The sequence below is a fragment of the Archocentrus centrarchus genome, chromosome 24 (assembly GCF_007364275.1).
Source record: "Archocentrus centrarchus isolate MPI-CPG fArcCen1 chromosome 24, fArcCen1, whole genome shotgun sequence".
NCBI classification, from domain to species: domain Eukaryota; kingdom Metazoa; phylum Chordata; class Actinopteri; order Cichliformes; family Cichlidae; genus Archocentrus; species Archocentrus centrarchus.
Window position 1 is genome coordinate 35,930,335 of NC_044369.1, and position 27,942 is coordinate 35,958,276.

Sequence of the window (27,942 nt, forward strand, 5' to 3'; positions counted from 1 at the left end):
TAGTTTGTTGTACTGTATTTACAGTAAAGCTCTGTGTTGGACTGGAGCACAGTGTTTGTGTTCATGGTCAGAGTTACAGGTTACATCAGTGCAGCAGAGATGAGTTTGAATCAAAGCTGCTGATGCTGAGATTCATTCACTGAATCCAACATTTCTACAGCCTGTATGCTGTCAGTGTAGGGGATGGAGATCAGCTCAGATAGCTGTGAAATACTGGGTGTTTAGGTGGAGGCACAGTCACCCTCTACTATGGAGGACATGGAGAATAGAGCTGTGTTTAAATTCCCTTTCACAGTTTGTGTCCTACATAACAGATTCAAGCTGAGTACATTCATTAGAATTAAAATTTAGATTGGAATAACATTTGTATTCTCATGTACTATTTTATATTATTACAATAATATATAATGAGGTTCGGTTTGTTTTACACAAAAATAGCAGGTAGAAACGTCCTCCAAAGAACTACTTTTACTTTCTTACTTTGAGTACATTTCAGAGCCTGTACTTTTTTACTTTTACTTAAGTAGAGAAGTTGAACCAGTACTTCGACTTTTACTAAAGTATTTTTTAACATAAGTACTTGTACTTCTACTTAAGTACAGAATGTCAGTACTTTTGCCACCTCTGCTTAATTCTTACTAGTTTTTGGTCTCCAGGGTAAAATGAAGAAAATTTACAAATTATTTGTTACTGATGCTATAGGATGAAAATAGTATGGCAGATATATATACAATGCATTATATGACAAATGTGATGGAAGACAGTAATTCATTGTGCCGAGAAAAAGACATAATCGGGTTAAGGCAGCTGATGTATCAACGTGTTACAGCACAGAGGCGGTAAGGTTTGGGACAACGGGTGCCTCCCATCCGAAACTCCAGACTGGGCTGCTCTCCAGCAGGTGGTGACAGAGAGAACCTTTGAAGGATGGAGGTGAAAAACAAAAATAACTCCATCCGGGCCAGCTGTTCTCCAAGACACACACGCTTACCTGAGAATTCACAAGACACAAGTTTTATTCAAACAATTTACAAGATATCCACTTGTATCACAGATTTTACTGCATTTCTGCAACAAGCCAATGATACATGATATTTTGTTTTAGCTAAAACAGCATAAGGGGTGTTAACATTCAACAAACCTGCAGAAAATGGAAGGAAGGCGTCTCTCTTGCGAAATTTACCATCCCTGTCCAGAAAGTGTTGAGGGTTGAAAGAGTGTGGAGTTTCCCACATCGACTCATCGTGTAGGACTGAATCCAGGGTAGCCAGGATCACGGTACCCTGAAAAAATATCATTAAAACTAATTGTAAGAACTGAAATACTGAAACAAAAAAAAATCTAAATTGGTTTTGAAGATTGTGTGACTTCACCAGGTGATGCCAGATGTTTTGATAAAATGCTGGATTTTTTTTTTAGGATTTGGAGCCTATCCTAGCTGTCATAGGACAAAAGACAGGGTACATCCTGAAAGGTCTCATTGTGTGTATTTATGAATCATTGCAGAAGTAGCCTTTCATTTATGGGGAATTGATTTTTATCTGGCCCACCATATTGCATCACTACAAGTACCTACAGCAGCACAGAAATGAAAAACCAAACAGTGAGGGCACAAAACAGACTAAAAGATGGACACAGCCACTGTGAAGTCCTCCTTTGGTTTTGGCCACCATGTTGGTTTTTTGGAGTCAGAAGTTACTATATGGAAGATGGCACACACATGGTGTCAGTTCAGTACAAAATTAGTTGAGATGAGGCCTAGCAGAGAGAATTCACTGTTTCCTGTGTCTGCACAGGAAGCCACACCTCTAACTTTAAATCTTAAATATCCAGATGGTGACTTATAAAAATATTCACCCACAGTACAGTTGTTAGGAATCAGGACACTATCCACAGATATTAGAACTATTTTTAATCCAGGCTTTAAATGTGTTTTAGTTGTTTAGTTGGGTATTTTAACATGAGGGTGTGGGGGATCAACTTTTGGAGCCAGTCTCAAGTGGCTGGACCAGAAATATTTTATTCAACAGTTATACTGCCAGAAATTCTTATAGATTGTGTACCTTTGGGATTGTGTACTTATCCACTGTAGTGTCCTTGGTTGCCATACGACCCACGTTGAGGGGGACGATGTTGGCCATTCTCTGTATCTCATGAATAACAGCATAAGTATAGGGCATGTTTTCTCTGTCAGTCAGAGAGGGCTGTCTGGATGAACCGACCACAGCATCGATCTCAGCCTGGACTCTCTCTGCACAGTGAACAGGAAACAATGAGAGTCTGTGTCAAGATTATTACAGTTAGCTAAGGCTGAGTGAGAGAGTGAGTAAAACCACTCCAGGTCACTAAAGTAAAAATAAATTAAAAAAAAAAAAATCTAAACTTATTACTGATACTGAATTATTACACAACTACCAACATAAATAAAAAAATATACATCAGTTTCAGTATTTGCTAATTTGTTAACTAAACTTAGACAATTAGACCTACTCTGGAAACGAACTGAATCCAAACTGAAACCTAAATATAAAAATATCATAAAAATTATTATATATATATATATATACACACACACACACAAGACTATAATAAACTATTTTGTGCATTACATAGATGACTTACACAACCTACTTTTTCTTTAAGACTGATGTGTGAGAGACCACCAGCAATGCAAAGTCATGACAAGACTTTTTATAAAATACACAGTAATATTGGATGTTACACAAACACACCTTGTATGTCAGGGTAATAGATCATGTAAAGCAGCCCCCAGAGTAAAGTCATGGTAGTAGTTTCAGTTCCAGCAAAAAACAGGTCCATGGTGCAAGCACGTAAGTTGCTGAGAGCAAAACTTGAATTCTTGTTCTCATTCTATCAGAGACACAAACAGCAGAAATTAAAATCTGTTGGTATATTTCATTACAAGACCAAACACCAAACACAATAGAATTCAAGCCCAAAGCTCACCTTTCCCATCTCTATCAGAAAGGCATCAATATAGTCTCTTGGTAATGCTGGGTTAAGGTTTTCTCTGTGTTCTCTGATCCTGATTTCTATGAAGTCATTTATCTGTTGTACCAGAGTGAACATCTTCTTATGAGGTCCAGGCAGCCAATTCATCAGCCAGGGCATTATGTTGTACATCTACAGAACAGGAGAACAGTTATTAAATCATTCAACACTTTGGAAATCTGATTAAATCATCTTTTAACAAATAAATAAACATTAACATTCAAAGAGAGATCCACGTCTGTTTGCGCCACATAGAAAGAGACATTGTAGTCAGAGCATTGAAATCTAACAGAAAACAGCAGAGGTGGTGGTAGAAATATAACTTACAAGGGGAAAAATATTTTAAGGAAAGGTCAACAAACTTGATTTGACTTGTAGAATAGAATAGAATAAAATAGAACTTTATTATCATCATGGGAACCATGAGTACTTCTAAACACTCTTTTGCTCAAATATTTCTATTATGGAGAATCCAATGAAGAGATCCAGTAAAAGAACATTGCTCAGGTAAAGGTCAGCCAAGCTGATTCTCCTAATCTCTAAGATTTTTTCTATCTTTGTGATTGCCCACACGGGCTTTGAACTCTATATGGATCACAAGTGAAACCATCTTGAGGACATATCCTGAAAATGCTCACCTTTGACCTTCACTTCCAGGCCTGACAATAAGACAGGCTTTCTTTATTTAATTTGTTCCCCTTGGTGTCGATTTTCAATCAGTCCTTGTTTGTCATTAGAGACCCTACCAGGAAACTGTGCTCCAAAAACATAACTCCCAGGATCATTGGGATACAAACTCAACTTAAACTGAGAAAGATTTAAGAAGGACATCATTTTACAGTAGAGGTGTTTAAGTACACTTATTTAAGTTGTTTAAGTAAATGTGAATTATGCATTTTGCATAAATCCTGATTTAACATGACTATTGCATGATGTAGCATATTAGAAGGAGGTTTACCTGTGTCACTATGGTTTCCTGTAAGTGCAAAATTTCACTGAAGTTACGAATAATGGACTGGTACTGCTTGTCGGTGTACTCAAATCGATTCCCAAACACCAAACAGCAGATGATGTTTGACACAGCATTGTTAATCAGTGGCTGGGCATTAAAGGGCTTTCCTGTAAATGAAAACAGAACATTTGGATATGACACAGGACCCCAAGTAAACCAAGTACCCCTTATCAAAATAAAGTAAGCAATTCCTATTGACTTGTACAAATCAGCCTCATAACTTCAGGTCTATCACAGAGAATGGTGATTTTCTTTTAAATCAGTTTCAAAACAAGTCCATGTAATAAGCACTTAAATATAAAAAATGAATAAATTATGATTCACAGTGATTCCTACTAGACTGCTCAAAGAAGTCCTTCCATTAGTTGATGCTTCAATCTTAAATATGATCAATCTGTCTGTATTAGTTGGCAATGTACCACAGGCTTTTAAGGTGGTCGAAATTAAACCATTACTTAAAAAGGCATCACTTGACCCAGCTGTCTCAGCTAATTACAGGCTGTCGAATGAAATCAGTTGAGGTTGAGATCTTGGTTATTTGATGGCCTATGCCTGGTACTATGTGGACAATCATAATTTTGATATATATAAAATGATAAAGTTGATCTATGTAATGTAACAAATAATCTGTATGATTTCTAAGTTGTTAAGAATGTGTGTAATACAGAAATGATTTTTAAGCACAACAAGTTAAGGAAGTTGTGAAATCTTGGAGAATCACTGAGCAGGGTAAAATGAGGAACTGAAAGCTGTTGCCTGGAGATGCGCAGAGCAAAGTTAGAAACATGTCCAGGCATGTTCAGAATGGAAAAGTATCTGAAAAGAACCTAAAAGGCCCAATGAAGTAATGGTTAAGCCCAACCGTCCCATAAATGGGTATGGACAGTGGGGTGATAACTAGGAATGAAGTAATGTCTTAGTCAAACACCCTAAAAGGATATCAGGAATGGGGTGATAACTGTCATGATGATGTTTAGAAAATAGGCTGTGTCTTAGAATTAGGATATATAAAGAGGATGCACAGGAGCAACAGTCGAGAATTACAGGAGCTTCTTCCCTAGACTAGAACTGCTCCGCTGAGAGGACTGGACCAAACCCTCCACGGATTAATTCGACTTTGAACAGTTCTGCTGGATTCTCCCTGCCGACTGAGGTTGGATGTGACCTTGCTTTAGAATTTCTATCTTTGGACTTTGGACTAAGTCAGAGAAGAGTTCTGAATTAAGAAGTGAGGATTACAGAGAGGACCGAAGGACAGAAAACATCTTTCTGTGGACTTCCCCTTTTTCTCCTCTTCACTGAGGCAGTTGAATTGGACTGTACTTTGGGTGTGGTCGCTTTTGACCAGGCGCCAACAAGTCTTTTCTTCCCTCAAAAGGATTTTAAACAATTGGACATTTTCAAGCCCCTTCTTCATCAACCTAGCTCTTAAGTACTCATTTTGATCAAAATTAAGTGAATTGATTACTGAATTTGAGGAATTAATTAGGAATTGATTTTGAGCTAAATGCAAACTGCTTGAGCTGAAACCTGCATAATAAAATTTGACTCTAAAAAGTCAGCATAATTCTTTTGAGAATTATTTTCCCGTTATCGGTACGTTTATGTCCATGCAACAGTAAAATTCTAGGCAAGTTAAGCTCCGACATCTAGCTTTGTGTGGTCACACTAGTCTTTAAACCTCCACTTCAACTTTACTTATGTCCCTTGGGCTCACTGTCCGAGCCAATAAAAGAATCTGGTCGGTAACAAGTGCACTGATCAAGGGGTGAGCCACTACAACTAATTTGGACTATATTTTGGGGTCAGCTGTGCGAGCCTTCATGACCGGCGGCATCGGAGTATAGAGGAAGCGGGGCAGAGATTAGGATTATCAGTGGTTAGAAGCCATACAAGTCTCCCCGCCACAGCTTAAGTAGTGTCACAGAATTCAGAAGAGGGTAATACCCCGCTGAAGATGTGGCCTGGACCCTATGAAACGGAGTAGCTGTCACAGAGGTAAAAATACCTGTGGGATCAAACAAGGCCAATCTCCAACCTTCCTTTTCTCTCAAAAAATCTTGGAAGAGTAGTTGTTAAACAGCTAACTGATCATCTGCTGAGGAATGGTTTATTTGAAGAGTCCTGCTAATGACTTCTTTATTTGACTCAGGTGTGTTGAAGCAGAGACACATCTAAAACCTGCAGGACATTGGGCCACGAGGCCTGGATTTGAGAACCACTGCAGTACAGAAAAAGCATTAGTGAAGGTTACAAATGATCTTCTCATGGCCTCTAATAGTGGACTCATCTCTGTGCTTGTCCTATTAGACCTTAGTGCAGCTTTTGATACTGTTGATCATAATATTTTATTACAGAGATTAGAGCATGCCATAGGTGTTAAAGGTACTGCGCTACAGCAGTTTGAATCATATGTAATAGACTCCCATTTGTTCATCTAAATGGGGAGTCTTCTTCATACACTAAGGTTAATTATGGAGTTCCACAGGGTTCTGTACTAGTTCCAATTTTATTTACACTATACATGCTTCCCTTAGGCAGTATTATTAGAAAATATTGCATCAATTTTCATGGTTATGCAGATGATATCGATGAAGCCAGATGACACACATCAATTAGTTAAACTGCAGGAACCGGAAGACCTCTGATTTCTGGCTTCTAAATTCAGATAAAACTGAAGTTCTTGTACTCAGCCCCACAAATCATGTTGTCTAACCAAATACTTAGTCTGAATGGCATTACCTTGACCTCCAGTAACACTGTGAGAAATCTTGGAGTCATTTTTTATGGATATGTCCTTCAAATCACAAATGTAGGACTGCTTTTTTGCATATGCGCAATATTTCTAAAATTAGAAACGCAATATTTCTAAAATTAGAAACTACTGTACTGAAAAGTGAATTCATCTTCTAGGCTGGACTACTGTAATTCATTATTATCAGGCTGTCCTCAAAGCTCCCTGAAAAGCCTTCAGCTGATCCAAAATGCTGCAGCTAGAGTACTGACAGGGACTAGAAAGAGAGAGCAAATTTCTCCCATATTGGCTTCTCTTCATTGACTCCCTGTTAAATCCAGAATAGAATTTAAAATTCTTCTTCTGACATACAAGGTCTTGAATAATCAGGCCCCATCTTATCTCAAAGACCTCATAGTACCGTATCACCCTAATAGAGCACTTTGCTCTCAGACTGCTGGCTTACTTGTGGTTCCTAGGATACTTCAGAGTAGAACGGGAGGCAGAGCCTTCAGCTTTCAGGTCCCTCTTCTGTGGAACCAGCTCCCAATTTGGATTTGGGAGACAGACACCTGAACCATCTCTTAGTTATGCTGCAATAGGCAAAGGCTCCTGGGGGGTTCGTATGATGTACTGGGTGTTTCTTTTCATTCACCTTTTTTTACTCTGTTTATACACCACTCTGCAGTTAATCATTTGTTATTATTCATCTCTGTCTCTCTTCCACAGTATGCCTTTTCCTGTCCTGTCCTGTCTCTCTCCCCTCAGCCCCAACCGGTCGCGGCAGATGACTGCCCCTCCCTGAGCCTGGTTCTGCTGGAGGTTTCTTCCTGTTAAAAAGGAGTTTTTCCTTCCCACTGTCGCCAAGTGCTGCTCATAGGGGGTCATTTTGACTGTTGAGTTTTCTCTGTAATTATTGTAGGGTCTTTACCTTACAATATAAAGCACCTTGAGGTGACTGTTGTGATTTGGTGCTATATAAATAAAATTGAATTGAATTGAAATGAAATAGCATAGATTTTTAATACCTTGATGCTCTGTGAAAGCCTCTGTGACATACTGGCACTCCTGCTGGACATATAACTCCAGGGTCTTCTTGCCCAGGCCAAAGTTTCTAAGTGTATGAAGAGCAAATCTTCTCTGCTGCTTCCACGGATAACCATTTGAACTTACAAGTCCTTTGAAAACATAAATATACAAAATTAGACTGGATGTACTAATTTAACTGATTTGGTGTCTCAATTCTGCTATTCAATGTATTAAAACAAAACTGAAAATAAAAACTAAAAAAAAACCACAACCTTTATTTCCAAATATAACTTCAAACAATGGCATGGTGGGACGATCTATGAAGTTTTCTCCTCGTTGGACCAGGGCTTCTTTCACAAACTTGTAGCTATTAATGACCACAATTCTTCGACCTAAGAGTCGAAGGGCAAAAATTTTTCCATATTTCTCTCCAAACTGAAAAAGACAGTGGACAGGCGTCATGGATTAGTAGTTAGTTTACATATTTTCTAAGAAGGAAAACTTAAGAAATCTTTGGGCTTTGAGTTGATTTAACTGTCATCCATCCATCCATCCATCCATCCATCCACTTCTGCTTATCCTGTTCAGGATCACTGTTGGAATAATTATTAAATAGTTTTTTCCTCCAAATTTAAAATCCCTTATAATTATTCAGAGAACAGATCCCTGTTCTGCATCCTTAAGAACTGCATATAATAGATTACTGCTGCAATACTACATCACTAATATTATGTCTTTCAATAAGAAACCAAGCTGGAAACACACTAGAAAATGTTGATATGAGAGTATGCGTGACCTAAAAGGCAGTTCTATATGTAGCCTTTTGAGGTTGATTCCAAACAGCAGCCTGAAGAGCAACAAACTTGTAAACTGCAATTCAGCAACTTAAGGACTTCAACTCAAAAACTCTTGTCTTTATTGCTGGTAACACATGAATGAACAAACTGGACTGGAACCAGCAGGAATCTCGTAGGGGACTCACTGATGATGGCACGGCAAAGAACTGAGACGCAGATACACACACAGGCAAACAGGAAAAACCAGGACATGCTGAGGAGCACAGAATATAATCTAGCAATACAAAGAAAGTAAAAAATAAATACTAAATACACAAGACAAGAGCTAACAAAGTGATACAGGACATGACTGAACATGCCAGGAACGCAAACAGGAAAGGCATGAAAACTGAAACAAGAAACAAGGAACATAAGTCACACAACTAACATTAACACTGCGGTCAAGTGAGCCCTCATTTTCAAAGTAGCCAGTCGCACGTAGAATTATGTTGCGCTTTTATACTACATAACACGTACGGTTGATGACCTAGAAACACACAATTTTTGCCCCATTTCAATTTTATTAGCTAACAAGTGGACAATGGGAGTCTCCTTTATTTTTATTTTTTTTTTGTTTTTTATTTTGTTTTTGTTTTTTTTTGGGGGGGGGGGGTTGCATTAATAATAGCGTTCATTCTGAATCGTGAAACTCTCCATGAACTGAATCGTCTGTAAACGTTTCAGTTGTTTTGGACGGGAAAAATCTTATTGATTTAATTTGAAGCCTTATTTATTGGACAGAGGCCATTTTTATTTACTTGATTGCACTCATTTATTTCATTCATTTTAAAATAAAAATTGCATTCACTATAATATGCATTGTTTATTTGATCTTTTTTGCATCCACTCAAATTACAGTTTTGTAAGTCTAATTTTACCCTATTTTAACTGTATTTACAGGAATGATGTTAAAGGTGACACAAGTATTTCACTGGACATCTACACAAGTTGACTTCTACTGTTTACCTGGTGGCCTACATCCAAAGCAAATTATTAGATTTTTTTTTTTTTAATTTCAAAAAATAGACTACCTGACTAGTCTAAATCTAAGAAACAAACAGATATGAAATTAAATATATCCTGAGCAGAAGCCCAGACATCCCTCTCCCGCAGCCTCCTCCTCCAGCTTACCCCTGATTCCAGAGGTGGGAAGTAACGAAGTACAAATACTTCGTTACTGTACTTAAGTAGATTTTTCAGGTATCTGTACTTTACTTAAGTATTTATTTTTCTGACTACTTTTTACTTTTACTCCCTACATTTTTACACAAGTATCTGTACTTTCTACTTCTTACATTTTCAAACAGACTCGTTACACGTCAGAAGAAGTTTGCATTTCCGGTCAGTGCGCAGTCAAACATCAAACGATCTGAGCCTAAACGGAGGAATAATAACACATAAGAGACAATCGTACTGGCGTATCCTCCATCATCTGGGCTTATCTCGTACAAAGGGATTAAATACGCAAACCCATATAATTAATGTATCATTTATAGCGCTATAATCAGGGGTCACAGCGGGTCGGACCGAGTCCGTAAGTTGCGCTGCGGCACATAAACAGCTTAGCTAGCGCTACTGAAGAGGAGCGAGCATGAAGGGAGTAACGTGTGGCAGGTAAATGCAGCGTTTCTAAATGCTCAACAAATATCAGCAAACACACAAAGTGTGTGCAGTTTGTTACACAGCTAGCTAAAAGAAGAGCTGCTGTATTTCAGGGAGAGCAAAGAGAGAGAAGTTCACTCAGAGATGGAGAAAGAGGAGAGGAGAGGAAGAAGAGAGGTTAGATTTAAAGGTAAGGACTGGAAAATAAACTGAAGTATGCTGACTTTGTGTTATTCAAAGATTGTATGAAAATACTGCAGTTTAGTGTGTAATAAATAGGTTAGCTTGTTGTACTGTATTTACAGTAAAGCTCTGTGTTGGACTGGAGCACAGTGTTTGTGTTCATGGTCAGAGTTACAGGTTACATCAGTGCAGCAGAGATGAGTTTGAATCAAAGCTGCTGATGCTGAGATTCATTCACTGAATCCAACATTTCTACAGCCTGTATGCTGTCAGTGTAGGGGATGAGATCAGCTCAGATAGCTGTGAAATACTGGCTTACATCTTTGTGAATTCAGTTCATCCACACAGAGCAGTAAACCTCAGAGCAGCAGCAGCAGGTCAGCTGATCACAGTCTGCACACCAACATCATTTACTGCAGCTACAATAGAGAGTTGTGATTCTTCTCCCCATGCAGAGCCACTACAGCTGATCTTAGGGTTCCTCCACCTGCTGAATCCCACTGTAACCCCTGAGTATCCTCATGTCTGTGTTTAGGTGGAGGCACAGTCACCCTCTACTATGGAGGACATGGAGAATAGAGCTGTGTTTAAATTCCCTTTAACAGTTTGTGTCCTACATAACAGATTCAAGCTGAGTGCATTCATTAGGATTAAAATTTAGATTGGAATAATGTTTGCATTCTCATGTAATTTTATTTTATATTATTACAATAATATATAACGAGGTTCGGTTAGTTTTACACAAAAATAGCAGGTAGAAACGTCCTCCAAAGAACTACTTTTACTTTCTTACTTTGAGTACATTTCAGAGCCTGTACTTTTTTACTTTTACTTAAGTAGAGAAGTTGAACCAGTACTTCGACTTTTACTAAAGTATTTTTTAACATAAGTACTTGTACTTCTACTTAAGTACAGAATGTCAGTACTTTTGCCACCTCTGCCTGATTCAGACTTCACCGCTGTATCTTTGTAGAGTTACGACGTAACCTACGTAAGTGGCCGATGTTAGTTGCCGGTGTTTATGCCTGTGCAGGTGCATTACGTGTGTTAATTACCTTTCGGTTGTGGCCCGGTGTTTTACATCCGGTGCCGGCTGACAGAAAGATAAAATGCTGGGACTTTCCCCCCTAATGGGTCCTACTCCTTGCTGTTTTCAATTTTTTTAAGGTGCAAACACATTTGTCTCTCTGGGTTTTTCACTTCTTTGCACAAACTTTGGGGAAGTAGCCGGAAATGCTGAGAAAGAACGGTGTTTCTCCGGAGGCGCGCTTCAGCTCACGTTTTAAACTTCAAAAATTGACATTAGACCTAATAAAACTATCAGACCAGGATTAACAGAGTTATGGTATTTTTCGATAACGATGTTAGGGCTGCAGCACCATCTGGTGGCAGATGGTTGCATAACATTTAAGACAAACATTTACCGGCACTAGGTATCAATTAAAACCTTAAAAATTTGGCTAACCGACTAGTACATCTGATACCGACTAGTGATACTGTAATAGCGACGATTAGAGGTCTAGTCGAGTAGTCGCGCACATCCCTAATGGAACTCTTAAAAATACATACTCAAAGTTAGAATGTAATAGAAAGTCATAATAAACAATTTACACGTGTCGTTCTAACACATCAATTATAACCAAAAGCAAATACAGAAGTTGGCAGCTTGCACTGCATGTGGACTTAATGTCGCTAAGAACGCAATTCCACTCTGAATTCTGTGCACCAAGGAGCTGTGCTATTTCACTTGATCTGTAAACAAGTAATTAGGTTTTCAAAAACTATTGTTCAAGAATGTTAGATCAAACAGAGTAGGAATCAGGTTAAAGAATATTGCTCCTGTAAATCCAGTTAAAAAATGTCTATAATACAAATACATTACTGTACTTTGAGTGGATGTATAATTTTTTCCCAAACAAATAATTACAGGACAGTAACTGTGTATAAATTTGGGAGTTAATTTGCATTGAAATCCGTTATAAATGTAGACATCCCTTTAGGAATTTGAGTTCAAAAATATATTTTAGTGTGCAATGTACGGATGACAGTGTATCATAATTTACAATATAGAAAGACCTCTAACGGAGCGCGCATTAAAATGGTCAAAATTGCAGGATAAGAATTCTCATGCGTTTCTACGGCGATCGGCACCCGTACCGTATTATGTAGTATAAAAGCGCAACATAATTCTGCGTGTGGCTAGCCGCTAGCGTGACTGTGACTTCGAAAATGAGGGCTCACTTGACCGCAGTCCTCTTAATGTAATGATCATAATAAAACTTAGGACTCATACCTCCATGATCTGCAGGTGAATTCTGTCAGGTCTGATGCGATGATAATGTCCTAAAAACGGAAGAGCCCACGGTCCGGGAGGAAAGTTTTTTGGCGCTCTGTTCTTCAAAATATCAGCGAACAGCAGGAGAACCAACAAAAAAATTAAAATGCTCCCGCCGTCTATCCACTCCAAGCCAAGAATGCGGCATAATGTCTCCATTTCTTCAGTTCTTAAGGCAAGTGTTTTAGCTGTGCTGCCACCATGAAACTGCAATCAGATATATGGACAGACTATTTTGTTACTCATAAGCCAAGATAAGATTCATGTTGTTCAGATCTCATTGGTGTCCGGGGCTGGTCTTCAAAATAAAAGCATGTCACTAAGAAAAACAGGAAACTCAACAAAAACAAATCAAGCAATGCAACAATGTAGAAATATCTACATAGATACCCTAAGTACTGATTATACAATTATAGAATATATTTTAGAATATATTATGTTTTACTATTTTACACTGCCTAACTGTGTAAGCATTACTTTAATACTATAGCTGGTAAAAGTGTGCACACATTCTGTTGCATAATGGCAGAATCATGAGAGCATGACATAACAAAACATGCAATTGACAGTGTGAGGGAAAAAAATATCAATTCCTGCATTAGGCAAACAACTATAACCCATGAGTGCAGCCAACCCACCTCCTAAAGAAATAAGAAAAAAAAAATGTAAACCATATTCAGTGACGTCATACAATTTCAAAACCATCGAGAGGTCACTGTACTGTATCCATATAGTCAGTATTATCACACTTGGGACATTATTACAACATATAGCCTGGCTACACAAAAGGTTATGAATGAATTATTGATTTAGTGTATCAGTGCTTTGCATTCAATTAATATATCAGCAACACTTAATCCCATTAAACTAAATTTAGAAATGCCTACATGGGTAGCAGAATTTCTAAATCTCTGTACCCCTAAATTGCAATCAAAACTGTATAAGTTATTGTTAAATATTGATGTTTTAGTCTCTCCCCCAATTGCAAAATGGGAGTGTGATCTCTCCAATAATCCAGATCCAAACTTCTGGACACAAACACTTTTAAAATGACAAAAAGTCATGCATCATGCATCTGTCCCCTCAATTTTAATAGCACTCTAATTTTCATACAGACATACCCATTTCATACACCTCATACACTCACAGGCACTCACATTCTGACACATGCACCCACATTTCACCTTCCAGATGAGTGGGGAGGAGACCAGGCAGGACTTTTCACACCTGTTTTCTGAACCCGACCTGGGACGAGGGTTGGCTAGGTTGTCGGGGGATGGGGGGGTCCGAGATCGCTCTAGAGTGGCTGCTGGCTCTGGGAGCACTCATTCGCTCACATGCCAGAAGATGGGTTTATGAGTGGATGAGTGTGTCTCGTGGTGCCTTTTTCTTTGTGTATGAGTGTGTGTGTGTCTGTGTGTGCATACGCAGTCCTTGTGTGAGCATGCATGCGTGTGTGCATATGTGCATGTATGGCTGGTCCTGGGTCTCGGGCTTGCTTCTGTGAGACGTGTTTGCTCCCCACTGGTCGTTGCTACCCGCCTGGGAGATGGGCACTCAGTGATTCTGGGGCACGAGGCTGGGTGCTTTGACGTGGTTGTTGGACTGCTACCTTGGGGGTTGTGGTTTGGGTGGGTGCTGGCTACTTCTGCGCAGGCCTCTGCTTGGCATTGGGCGGTTCTTGGGCTCCTGGGGCCCTCCCCTGTCTCGTGCGGTGGTGGGGGCAGCTGCCCATCGTCACTGGATCTCTGGGGCTCTTGCCCTTTGGCTGTGGGGGCCCTGGCTGGGACCGCCCTCCTCCTGCTCTGGGGATGGACACACGGTTGTCATCGGGATGTCTGGTCTCAGGTCTTCAATACTCACGAGTGGCTGCGGGCAGCCTGGGTTTCCTGATTCTGTCTCTGGCTCTGAGGGTTGCTGTTGTGGCCCGCTCCAAGCCGAGGACACTATATACTGTTTCCATGTCTTCACTTGTTTATGCTGAACTAATTCAGAGTTTTAACTGCGTTACCAAAACAAAATAGAAGTTGGATGGAATATCTCACTTAATGACAATGCTGCCCTTTCCCAAATGCATGCAGTAAGCATGAAACATCCAGCTCAAACAGCTATCAATAGCATCTACTTCCTGAGGAGCTTCTGTTTCACTACCAGCAGATCAGCAGCTGTTATATTCAGTTTTCAACTGAATATTTTTTATCATGTTTAAAAATGTTAACAATAGATAATAGTGTTTCGCTATATAGTTTCTCCTTTAATTATATAAGTCTTTAAATCACATATATAACATGAGACTGTTGGTAATCAGCCTTAAAGATACACCCATTAGGCTATCTTATTGGGAGTTTAATGTAAAATTAAGAGCTGATCTCAAAAAGATGAAAGAAATCTGGAAGGTGAAGAAGAGGGTTAGTGTAATATATGGTTCCACTTTTAGCAGAACACTTTAAAAATTTGTTACCGTCTATCCAAGCAGCCTTTGCAAAAAACATTGTCTATATTATTCTGATATATTTCCAGAACCTCACAGTGAAAAAAAATGTCTTTTGACTTGTACTTGATTTTATTGTGCACATCAGTCGTACATGATTGGAATGTGGTGAAATCATGTAATTTCTCTATTTTCATTGTGCTGAGAAAAAAAACACCATCAGGTTAAGGCAGTTGATGGATTAACGTGTTAGAGCACAGAGGCGGTAAGGTTTGGGACAATGTGTGCCTCCCAACCTAAACTCCAGACTGGGCTGCTCTCCAGCAGGTGGTGACAGAGAGAACCTTTGAAGGATGGAGGTGAAAAACAAAAATAACTCCATCCGGGCCAGCTGTTCTCCAAGACACACTCGCTTACCTGAGAATACACAATAAGACACAAGTTTTATTCAAACATAGATATCCACTCATATCACAGATTTTACTGCATTTCTGCAGCAAGCCAAGGATACATGATATTTTGCCTTGTGTTAACATCCAACAAACCTGCAGAAAATGGAAGGAAGGCATCTCGCTTGCGAAATTTACCATCCCTGTCCAGAAAGTGTTGAGGGTTGAAAGAGTGTGGAGTTTCCCACACTGACTCATCATGTAGGACTGAGTCCAGGGTAGCCAGGATCATGGTGCCCTAAAAAATATCTCAAATTAATCTTAAGAACTGCGAAACAAAAACAGAAAAAAAGTCTAAATTATTTCTGAAAATTGTGTGAATTTGCCAGGTGACAGAAGACCAGCTGATAGAGAAATGTTGTGTAGCATTGTTAAAAGCTCCAAAAGAGCTATTTGGTGTGTCATTGTATCAAAGTTTGGAATGTAAAATGCCTGTTAATTAAGAACCAGGAGCACCACAGTGCAGTGGTTGTTTTAAATCTCCACCCATCCATTTTCTTACACTTATCCAATTCAGGATTGCTGGGTGCCTGAGCCTATCCCAGCTGTCAAAGAGTAAGATATGAGGTACACGCTGGGAAGGTCTGGATGTCGTTGGACTGTGGGAAGAAACTGGAGTACCCAGTGAGAACCCATGCAGATATGGGGAGAACATGCAAACTCCACACAGAAAGACCTGGCTAGATGGTGGATTTGAACCAGGACCATCTTGTTGTGAGGCACCAGTGCTAACCACTGCACTGTTTTAAATGTTTTAGCCATTAATTGTAGGTGTTAATAAATTAATGTTTTCAAAAAGTTCAGAATTATCTCCAGTATATATTGTCTAGTGGCTTTTCCCAAATTAATTTTTCACTTTCAGTTACTGGTTTCAGTTCATATGAGCGCAGAAATAAACTTGCAGATCTTATCAATCCTTTTATTTGGTTTTCTTAAAGTTACATTGTCCTCACATGCAGGATTTCAGAGAACCTAGTGTGAAACCATTGTTGATTCAGTCCCATTTTGATAAAATGGTGGATTTTGTAAGATTTGGAGCCTATCCTCGCTGTCATAGGACAAAAGACAGGGTACATCCTGAAAGGCTGTCAGTCTCCTGCAGGGCCATAAGTGTATCATTATCTGTATTTATGAATCATTGTAGAAAGAGCTCTTCATTCATGGGGAGTTGTTTTTTACTGGGCCTACCTACAGCAGCAAAGATCTGAGAAACCAAACATAGTGAGGGCATAACTTCAAAAACAGAGACTAAAAGATGGACACAGCCACTGTGAAGTCATCCTTTGGTTTTGGTCTCTGCATTTTGATGCTTCAACATTAGTGATTTGGCTGCTGCCATTTTCCTTTCCCGGAGTCAGAAGTTACCATATATGGAAGACAGCACACACATGGTTTAGAAGCCCAATTTGGTAATTCAAAAGCAACAAGAACACTATCCTCAGATATCAGAACCATTTTTAATCCAGCCTTTAAGTGTGTTTTAGTTGTTTAGTTGGGTATTTTAACATGAGGGTGTGGGGGGGATCAACTTTTGGAGCCAGTCTCAAGTGGCTGGACCAGAAATATTTTATTCAACAGTTATACTGCCAGAAATTCTTATAGATTGTGAACCTTTGGGATTGTGTACTTATCCACTGTAGTGTCCTTGGTTGCCATACGAGCCACATTGAGGGGGATGATGTTGGCCATTCTCTGTATCTCATGAATAACAGCATCAGTATAGGGCATGTTTTCTCTGTCACTCATAGAGGGCTGTCTGGATGAACCGACCACAGCATCGATCTCAGCCTGGACTCTCTCTGCACAGTGAACAGGAAACAATGAGAGTCTGTGTCAAGATTATTACAGTTAGCAAAGGCTGAGTGAGAGAGTGAGTAAAACCACTCCAGGTCACTAAAGTAAAAATAAAATTTTAAGAAAAAAAATCTAAATTTATTAATGATACTGAATTATTACACAACTACCAACATAAATAGAAAACCCATCCATTCTCTTCCACTCCACAGGGCAAGAGGCAGCGTGCACAGGTCGCCAACACAAAGAGACAGACAACCATTCACACCTATGGGCAATTTAGAATGATCAATTAACGTAACCCCAACACCTGCATGTCTTTGGACTGTGGGAGGAAACTGGAGTACTCGGAGAAAACCCACACAGACACAGGGAGAACATGCAAACTCTACACAGCAAGAATCTAACCCAGACCTTCTAGATGTCATTCTAGCTGTGAGGCAACAGTGCTAACCACCACGCCACCGTGCTGCCCTAAATAGAAGACAGAAAAATATGCAGGAAATGTCTTTTGAGTTTTAGTATTTAATCATTTGTTAACTAAATTTAAAGAATCAGACATACTCTGGAAACTAACTGAATCCAAATTGAAACCTAAACATTAAAAAAAATGCTATAAAAAATGCTATAAAGAATGCTATAAAAAATATATATATATGTATATGACTATAATAAATTATTCTGAATTACATAAATGACTTACACAAACTACTTCTGATGCTTTTTCTCGTAATATAATACTTATGTGTGAGAGGCCCCCAGCAATATAAAGTCACGACAAGACAAAATACACAGTAATGTTGGAAATGTTACACACACACGCACACCTTGTATGTCAGGGTAATAGATCATGAAAAGCAGCCCCCAGTGTAAAGTAGTGGTGGTAGTTTCAGTTCCAGCAAAAAACAGGTCCATGGTGCAAGCACGTAAGTTGCTGAGAGCAAAACTTGAATTCTTGTTCTCATCCTATCAGAGACACAAACAGCAGAAATTAAAATCTGTTGGTATATTTCATTACAAGACCAAACAGAATAAACACAATAGAATTCAAGCCCAAAGCTCACCTTTCCCATCTCTATCAGAAAGGCATCAATATAGTCTCTTGGTAATGCTGGGTTAAGGTTTTCTTTGTGTTCTCTGATCCTGATTTCTATGTAGTCATTTATCTGTTGTACCAGAGTGAACATCTTCTTATGAGGTCCAGGCAGCCACTTCATCAGCCAGGGCATTGCGTTGTACATCTACAGAACAGGAGAACAGTTATTAAATCATTCAACACTTTGGAAATCTGATTAAATCATCTTTTAACGAATAAATAAACATTAACATTCAAAGAGAGATCCACGTCTGTGTGCACCACATAGAAAGAGACATTGTAGTCAAAGCATTGAAATCTAACAGAAAACAGCAGAGGTGGTGGTAGAAATATAACTTCCAAAAGGGAAAATATTTTAAGGAAAAGTCACCAAGCTTTGTTTGTTTGTTTCAGTAAGATTTAACTTGTGATTGTTTAAATACAGTTCATATTTCATGTCCAGTACACACACACACATACACACAGTGTGACGGAGTGATGGAGAAGCTAGAAGGAAGGAAGAAGGACATAAAAGTACAGAAATTTTTTAATATGAGCAGAAATACTGCTGAAACACATCTGAGATGTTAAACTACATTTGGTGAAAAAGTTCACCAGGATGCACGAAACCCTCCAACTTCCCTTAGGAGGACCCTGGCTCTCTACTCTCTACTCTACCAGGAGACTGTGCTCCTAAAAACATAACTCCCAGGATCACTGGGATTCACACTCCACTTAAACTGAGAAAGACCGAAGAAGGAAATCAATTCACAGTAGATATAAGTGAATGTGACATGCATTTTGTATAAATCCTGATTTAATATGATTATTGCATGATGTGGCATGTTCAAAAGAGGTTTACCTGTGTTGACACGGTTCCCTGTAAGCGCAACATTTCACTGAATTTACGAATAATGGACTGGTACTGCTTGTCAGTGTACTCAGATCGATTCCCAAACACCAAACAGCAGATGATGTTTGACACAGCGTTGTTTATCAGTGGCTGGGCATTAAAGGGCTTTCCTGTAAATGAAAACAGAACATTTGGATATGACACATGAGATGTACCCCATATCAAATCAAAGTAAGCAAGTGCTATTGACTTGTGATAATCAGCCTCATAGCTTCAGCTCTATCATAGAGGATGGTGATTTTCTTTTCACTCGGTTTCTTTCCCATGCACTAATTTGTTTAAATTTTGCAGGAAAAACTAAACAAGTCCCTGTAATAAGCAGCGAAATATTTAAAAAAACAAACAAACAAACAAATACAAGAGTAAAACAGCATAGATTGTTTTGCCTTGGTGTTGTGTGAAAGCTTCTGAGATATACTGGCACTCCTGCTGGATGTATAACTCCAGCGTCTTCTTGCCCAGACCAAAGTTTCTGAGTGTATGAAGAGCAAATCTTCTCTGCTGCTTCCATGAATAACCATTTGAACCCACAAGACCTTTGAAAACATAAAGACACCAAATTAGACTGGATGTAAGTGTCACAATTTTACTGTTTATTTTACTAAGTACTAATGAAATAGAAAAGAAAAACTGAAAGAGAAAAAGAAAAAACACCTTTGTTCCCAAATAAAGCTTCAAACAATGGTATGGTGGGACGATCGATGAAGTCTTCTGCTCGCTGGACCAGGGCTTCTTTCACAAACTTGTAGCTATTAATGACCACAATTCTTTGACCAAAGAGTCGAAGGGTGAAAATTTTTCCATATTTCTCTGCAAACTACAAAAAAGACAGTGGACAGGTGTTGTTGTTCAGTAGTAAGTTGATATATTTTCTAAGAAGGAAAACTTTAAAAATCTTATTCTTTCTGTGTCCCACCCAGCTTACATGTAACATTCAGAGGAATAATATCCCTCTTCTGCATTCTTAACTGAAAAATGTTAAGAATGGAGCAATGCTGCCTCACTAATATTATGTCTCTTAACAAGAAACCAAGCTGGAATCCCATGATAAAATGTTGATATGAGAATATGAGTGACCTAAAATGTGGCTGTAATTGAAGCCTCTTGAGGTTGGTTCCAAAAGCAACTTTAAGAGCACCAAACTAGTGAACTGCAATTCGCAACTTCTCTCTTACCACATACTTTATATTTTGACCTAATGTTTTATGGCCTCAGTAAACCATTTTACTTTGAGTTTGGTGGTCAAAACATCTGGAAAAAAGTGTGACTAAAGCGAACTGAGGATAAAGTCCACTGAGTTAATGATTTCCAGAGTTTTCAGTAGGGTCTTTTCTGAGCTTGATGTAAATTACTTATAAAATTTTCATTTTACTAACTATTGCATATATATTAAATATAATCTTCCATGAAGTAAAACTAATGGGTATTCAAAAATAGGTTTGAAGTTAGCAGGATCCCCAGGACTTTTCTTTAATCCTCTGATATTTTATTCTATGATAATAAAATAATAAAAGTTAAGACTCATACCTTTCTGAACTGCAGGTGAATTCTGGCAGGTCTGATGCGATGAACATCACCAAAAAAAAGGAAGAGCCCACGGTCCAGGAGGAAAGTTTTTTGGTACTCTGTCCTTCAAAATATCAGTCAACAGCAGAAAAATACACAAAAATAGTAAAATGCTCCTGCCATCTAACCACTCCAAGCCAAGAACGTGGTATAATGTCTCCATTTTTTCACTTTTTGATTCTGAATTAAAGTAGTGTTTTGGCTGTGCTGCTACCATGAAAGTGCAATCAGATAAATGGATGGGCTAATTTTTTACTGAAACTCAGCGGTCAAGGTAAGATTGATGGTTGTTGAGATCTCACTTGTGTCCGAGGCTGGTCTTCAAAATAAGAGCATGCCACTAACAAAAACAGGAAACTCCACAAAAACAAGCAATACCACAATGTAGAAATATCTACATAGAAACCCTAACTACTGATTAAATAAATACAGTTGAACTGATTATACACTTTCAGAATATATTGCATTATACTATTGTATACTACCTAACAATAGATGCCAAACTATGTAAGCATTACTTTAACACTATACCTGGTAAAAATGTGCGCACAGTCTGTTGCATAATGGGAGGAATCATGAGAGCATGACATAAAACCTGCAATTGACACTAAAGGAAAAATGATTATTTACAGTTTTTTAAAACCTTTGTTTTACCAGGTAAAATGTTTGAGAATTATAGTTGTGAAATTATATGTATCAAAGACAAAGAAAATGTATACAATCTGAGAACACAGAACCAACAACCATATAGTCCAGCAAAGTTATGCTATATTGTTGCCAAAAAATTTCACTCACCTGCTTTCACACACATTAACTTAATCCATAGGGTTTAATTTGATGTGGCTCCACCCTTTGCAGCCATTACAGCTGTACCTCTTCTGGAAAGGCTTTCCACAAGGTTTAAGAGTGTGTTTATGGAAACTTTTGACAATTCTTCCAGAAGTACATTTGTGAGGTCAGACACTGATGTTGGTCAACAAGGCCTGGCTTGCAGTCTCCGATCAGGTTGAGGCCAGGAGTCTGTGCACACTCTTCAACACCAAACTCCCTCATCCATGTCTTTATGGACCTGCTTTGTGCACTGGTGCACAGTCATGTTGGAACAGGAAGGGGCCATCCCCAAACTGTTCCCACAAAGCTGGGAGCATAAAATTGTCCAAAATGTCTTGCTATGCTGAAGCATTAAGAGTTCTTTTAACTGTGAGTAAAGGGCTGAGCCTGACTCCTGAAAAACAACCCCACACCGTAATCTGCTCTCCATCAAACTTTGCACCTGGCACAATACAGTCAGACAAGTTGATGAGAACAGACTTTTTTTATTTAATTATTATTATCTAGAATGGAACAGTACAGCTGCAGTATTGAGTAGACAGAGTAGATGGTAGCATAACGGCCTCGCCATTAACAACCATTGAACAAATTACTGCTTCATATTTCAACACTCCCAATTCATTTTACAATGGTATTAAGACACAAGGTAATGCTGATATAATAAATTTAATGCAACTTGCAAGACTAACCTATTAGTCCTTTCTGTTTATAGTTTATTTTTGTCTTGCTATATTCAACAAAAAATATATTACCCATTTTATAACAGAACTACATAGCAGGACATTCTATCACAGATTTACAATGGCAAAAGTCCAGTCTCTCTCCTAAGATACTCAAATTTCTGTCTTGCAAGAGGCTTTGTCAAGATATCTGCCTTCATGTCATCTGTTGGACAAGATTCCAACTTGATTTCATCATTCTGCACACACTCACGAATGTAATGATAACGAATGTCTATGTGCTTGGTCTTTGAATGGCTCACTGGATTCTTTGCTATTACAATGGCTCATTGATTGTCCTCCAGAATCACTGTAGGCGTTGTGACCATACCAAGATCACTCAGTAATCATCTCAGCCAGGTACTCTCTTGAGATGCTTGACTGGCAGCAACATACTCAGCTTCAAATCAAGTCAACTGGGTTTATTTGTCATATCAACAATATACACTGTATAAAGAGGAAACAACGTTTTACCATGGATCCAGAGGTGTTACATATAAAGTATATCAAAACACAATTTACATTTAGTGCACACATATTAGAAGTAAACATCAAGTGCAGTTTCTACTTAAGGTAGAGCCTTTAAGACAAACAAGGGTGTGACACAACAGGAGACAGGGCATAGGTACATTTGTAGCAGAGCACTGGTTATATGAGTTGACACACTGCTGTCATAAGTTAAGGCACTGGTTATTATAATTTAACACTGGCTATTGTCAGTTAAATACACATTGAGGTGGAGGTAGGATATATAGAATTTAGCAGCAGAGAAAAAGTTCAGGAGTGCATTTCAGTTCACTGAAGTTTTGCTGTTCAGCAATCTGACTGCTTGGGGGAAGAAACTTTTCACCTTTCTGGAGGTGTGGCAGCTATACTGGCATACCTTTTTCCTGATGGCAGTAGGGAAAAGAGTCCATGGGATGGGTGTGTTGTGTCCTTAACAATGCTTGTGGCTTTGTGTAGACATTGGGTGTTATAGATGTCAGAGAGGTTGGGAAGAGAGGTCCCAGTGATCTTTTCGGACATTCTCACAATCTGCTGCAGGGCCTTCCTTTCAGCAGCGGTGCAGTTTCCAAACCATGTTGTGATGGCACTGCTGAGGATACTCTCAATAGTCCCTCTGTAGAAGGTTGTCAATATTGGGGAGGTGAGGTGGGCTTTCTGGAGCTTACTGTATGCAGGAAGTAGTCTTTTGCTGGCTTTCTTAGGCCACTTTTCCACCGACGTGGTTCTGGTGCCGATGCCAGTATTTGAACCTTTCAGCGGTTTTTCCACCGTGAAAAAGCAGTGGAAAAAAATGTTTTTTCCACCGTGCTCAGCCAAAAAAACGGGTTCAACTTGGGCCCCGCAAACTAGCTGGTCTCGATCCAAGAACGCGTGACGAAAGGGACAGAAGGGTGTGACTCTGCCATCACAACATAACGTTTTATACCATAATACATGTGTATTACATGAGAAAAGTGAAGCAATTTTCACGGCTGTGAAATAGGTTGGGCCCTAAGACTGAACTTGCTGCTTTGTATCAGTTCATTTCACAGATAAAAGGACGCAAAGTGCTTACTTGTCATCTTTCTCGTAATTGTTGTCTGTGTTTACCTCTGTGCTGCACACAGATGCTGCAGTAGTTTTGTTTGGACCGTAAAATATGTTAGCAGCACAAGAAAGGGGAACGTGTTCTCCCACGTTTGTGCCCTTTGGCTTCCGTGTCCAGACGAGGACCCACTCAAAGTCATACATAAAGGATGATGCCAGCACTGGCACGAACACCAGCACCTCAGCGGTGGAAAAGTAGAAGCAGTGATGTGTGTGGTGTTTGTAGTCCACGAGAGGCTGTCTGTGATGTGGATGCCCAGAAACTTGGTGCTGTGGACAATCTCAACTGGGAGGTCATGAATGATCAGTGGGGTGTGTTTGCCTGGAGGTCACCTGAAATGAATGATTTCTTACTTTGTTTTGTCCACACTGAGGGACAGGTTGTTTTCAGCACACCAGCTGCTGAGCTGTGACACCTCCTCTCTGTACAAGGCCTCATTGCTCTCACTAATCAACCCCACCACTGTTGTGTCATCTGTAAATTTGATGATGTGGTTTGAGCTGTGTGTGGCTACGCAGTCATGGGTTAGGAGTGTGAACAGCAGAGGACTGAGCATGCAGCCTTGGGGAGCTCCTGTATTCAGCATGGTGATGTTGGAGATCCTATTTCCTATTTTGACTGCCTGTGGTCTTCCTACCAGGAAGTCTAGGACCCAGTCGCAGAGGGTGGTGTTCAGACCCAGCTGGGCTAGGTTCTCTACCAGCTGGTGGGGGATGATTGTGTTGAATGCTGAGCTGAAGTCTATGAACAGCATTCTGGCATAAGTGTCTCTTTTGTCCAGGTGGGTGAGAGCCAGGTGAACAGCAGTGGTGATGGCATCCTCCGTGGAGCGGTTTGCTCAGTATGCAAACTGCATGGTGTCCATTGTGGCAGGTAGCTGGGTCTAGATGTGTTTCATGACTAGTCTCTCAAAGCACTTCATGATGGTGGATTTGAGCGCAACTGGGTGGTAGTCATTGAGACAGATCACTGTGGATTTCTTTGGTACAGGGATGATGGTGGTGATCTTGAAACAGGTGGGGGACAACAGTGTAGCTTAGACAGATGTTGAAGACATCATTCAGGATGTCAGCCAGTTGGTCTGCACATTCTCTCAGCACATGACCTGGAATTTGGTCTGGTCCAGCAGCCTTCGGTAGGTTGACTCTAAGCAGAGTTTTTCTCACTTTAGAGGTGGACAGATGTAGCACCTGGTCATTGGGATGGCTTTCCTTGCTACTGTGTCATTCTGTTTTTTAAATATTGAGTAAAACTGATTCAGTGCCTCAGGAAGGGAGCTATCACCAACACAGGAGAGTGGAGCTGGCCTGTAATTGGTGATCGCTTGAATCCCTTGCCACAGGCATTGTGTGTCTTTGGTATTTGTGAAGTGGTTGTGGATTTTCTGAGCGTGGGTGCGCTTTGCTGTTTTGATGGCCCGGGACAGCTTGGCTCTCGCTTCCTTCAGAGCTGCCTCTTCCACCGACCTATAAGCAGCGTCCCTGGCTTTCAATAGCACCCTCACCTCTGCAGTCATCCACAGTTTCTGATTGGAACGTGTGATAATGGTAGCATAATGTGATAATGATGATAATTAGCGTGATAATCAGCATAACAGTGATGTAGTCGGAGTAACCCAGGTGGGGGAGGGGTGTGGCTTGGTAAGCATCACTGATGTTTGTAGTGCTAATGTGTTTGTGGCACTGGCACTTGGTGGGATGTAAACACCAAGTAGGAACACGGCCATGAATTTGTGGGGAATGTAGAATGGATGGCATCGAATAGTCACAAACTCCACCAATGGAGAGCAGAAGTTGGAGATGAGCACCACATCTTTGCACCAGTCAATGTTTACGTTTATGCATAGCCCCCCTCCTCAAGTCTTATCCGACAGAGTAGCGTCTCTGTCCGCTCGGAAAGCTAGCAGGCCTGGCAGCTGAATAGCGAAGTCCTGTACACTGTTGTTCAACCATGTTTCCACAAACACAAAGACACAGCAGTCTCTGTACTCACGTTGGGAGTTCCGTTGGGGTTTGATGTGGTCTAGTTTGTTGTCTAGTGAGCAGACATTTGCAAGCTGGATGGATGGGACAATTGGCCGGCTAGCGTTAGCTTTCCACCTAGCTCAAACTCCTGCCCTCTTGCCTTGCTTCAGCTTTCTCGCACACTGCTTTCGATGTCCTCTTACCTGGCCAGGCTGGTGTGCTTGTCTGCGTAGCAGGCGAAGCTTCTGTACTGTGTCGTATATTCCGTCTTCGATAAAGTTTCCTGCATAATTTCCGATCCGTACCAATGTGTCTCGGTGGTACACGTGCATGGGTTCGAATGCACATGTTCGCAAGGTTACTGCTACAGATAAAGTCTATGCCAGACAACAAAAACACCAACTTTATGATTCGGTGTAGCCGCTGCATCCGAACACACCGCCACCCTTAAGTCCCTGCTGTTGAAAGTGCAACCGTTGTTTGTTTCTTGCTTAGCCAGCTCACTGCTCCTCCATTCAGTAGAAATTTGTTGCCTATTGTTGAATGCCGGTCATCCTGATCTCCAGCCCAGTCAGCATCAGAGAAGCCAATGAAATCTTTGTTCCCTGAACAGTCATACTTCAGAGCAAGGTTAACTGTGCCCTTTAAGTATCAAAAAACTTCTCTTTACAGCAGTCACATGTGCAGCATTTGTGATTGCATTGAATTTTGACACAGTACTCACTGCTTGTGCTATGTCTGGTCATGTTGTCATCGCCACATACAGTAGACTTCCTACCAAGCACTGGTAAGTACTTGGATTGACAGTATTACTGACACCATCATCCCTTTTCAGCTTTTCACCGATGTCCGCAGTGGTTGCTTTATCTATCCCATACTTCTGAAGAATGGTTTCAATATACTGTTTCTGATGAAGAAAGATGCAGTTTTCTGCTTTGTCTTGAGCAACCAAGATTCCCAGGATATAGGACAGCTCATCCAAGTTCTTCATTTTGTAGCACTCCTGGAGAGCCAGTTTGAACTCATCCATGCTTTCAGTTGACTCTGCAATCAACATCAGATCATCTACATAGACTGCAATTATATCCAGAACCTGTGATGACCTCACAAACACACAGGGATCTGAGATGCTCTGTTTAAATCCAAGATTCTTCATGAATTGTGTGAATTCTTTGTTCCAGCAATGAGGAGACTCTTTTAGTCCGTAGATTAATTTTTTTAGCTTGTACACAAAAGGTGCTCCTCCTGACCTGGTTTGATGTATCCCTCAGGTTGTTCCATGTATATTTCTTCATCCAGGTGTCCATTTAAGAATACAGTGACAACATCCATTTGATTTACATGTAGGTTATTCTGGATGGCAAAGGATAATAATGTACGAATTGCGCCAAAGCGTATCACAGTTGAAAACGTTTCATCATAGTCAGCAACATACAGCTGTGAGTAACCTTTGGCAACAAGTCTGCACTTGTATCATGTATTTATCCATATTTATTTTGTATTTATCTGCCGAAAAGAAGAGTTTATTCAACTACGTTGCTCTGTTGGCAAACACTGTGTTTTACATCAATAATGCATTAATCTGCTCTGTCAGAGTTTTCTGACTACTTTTTACTTTTATTCCCTACATTTTTACAAGAATATCTGTACTTTCTACTTCTTACTTTTTCAAACAGACTTATTACTTTAGGTTTAACGCATCTGAGAGAAGTTTTTATTTCCGGTCACTGCGCCTTCAAAAATCAAACAATCTGAGCCTAAACGGAGAGATAATAGCACATAAGAGACAATTGTACTGGCGTATCCTCCATCACCGGGACATATTGCATACAAAGCAATTAAAGAGGCAAACCCATATAATTT

The 27,942-nt window shown here is 39.8% G+C and overlaps 1 protein-coding gene and 1 pseudogene across 1 annotated transcript; both read right to left on the bottom strand.

The window, feature by feature from the left end:
* Positions 1 to 815: 815 nt before the first annotated feature.
* LOC115774529 (cytochrome P450 2J2-like) lies at positions 816 to 14,048 on the bottom strand. Its single transcript, XM_030721870.1, has 10 exons — positions 13,928 to 14,048; positions 12,702 to 12,950; positions 8,060 to 8,222; positions 7,787 to 7,936; positions 3,971 to 4,131; positions 2,968 to 3,144; positions 2,733 to 2,871; positions 2,064 to 2,251; positions 1,142 to 1,283; positions 816 to 991 (listed from the first exon to the last, which is right to left on the bottom strand). The coding sequence occupies exons 2-10, from the start codon at positions 12,900 to 12,902 to the stop codon at positions 816 to 818; spliced, it is 1,497 nt and encodes a 498-aa protein (XP_030577730.1). The 5' UTR covers positions 12,903 to 12,950; positions 13,928 to 14,048.
* A 1,247-nt stretch (positions 14,049 to 15,295) lies between these two features.
* Positions 15,296 to 21,198, bottom strand: LOC115774527 (cytochrome P450 2J2-like; annotated as a pseudogene).
* Positions 21,199 to 27,942: the final 6,744 nt, after the last annotated feature.

Bases quoted from the DNA above. Each gene is read 5' to 3' on its own strand.
- LOC115774529 (XM_030721870.1), bottom strand. From the start codon at position 12,902: ATGGAGACATTATGCCGCATTCTTGGCTTGGAGTGGATAGACGGCGGG. The intron at 7,937-8,059 runs GTTGTGGTTTTT...ATGTTTTCAAAG, and splicing joins AGTTATATTTGGAAATAAAG to GACTTGTAAGTTCAAATGGT. The intron at 3,145-3,970 runs GTAAACCTCCTT...CCTGTTCTGTAG, and splicing joins AGGAAACCATAGTGACACAG to ATGTACAACATAATGCCCTG.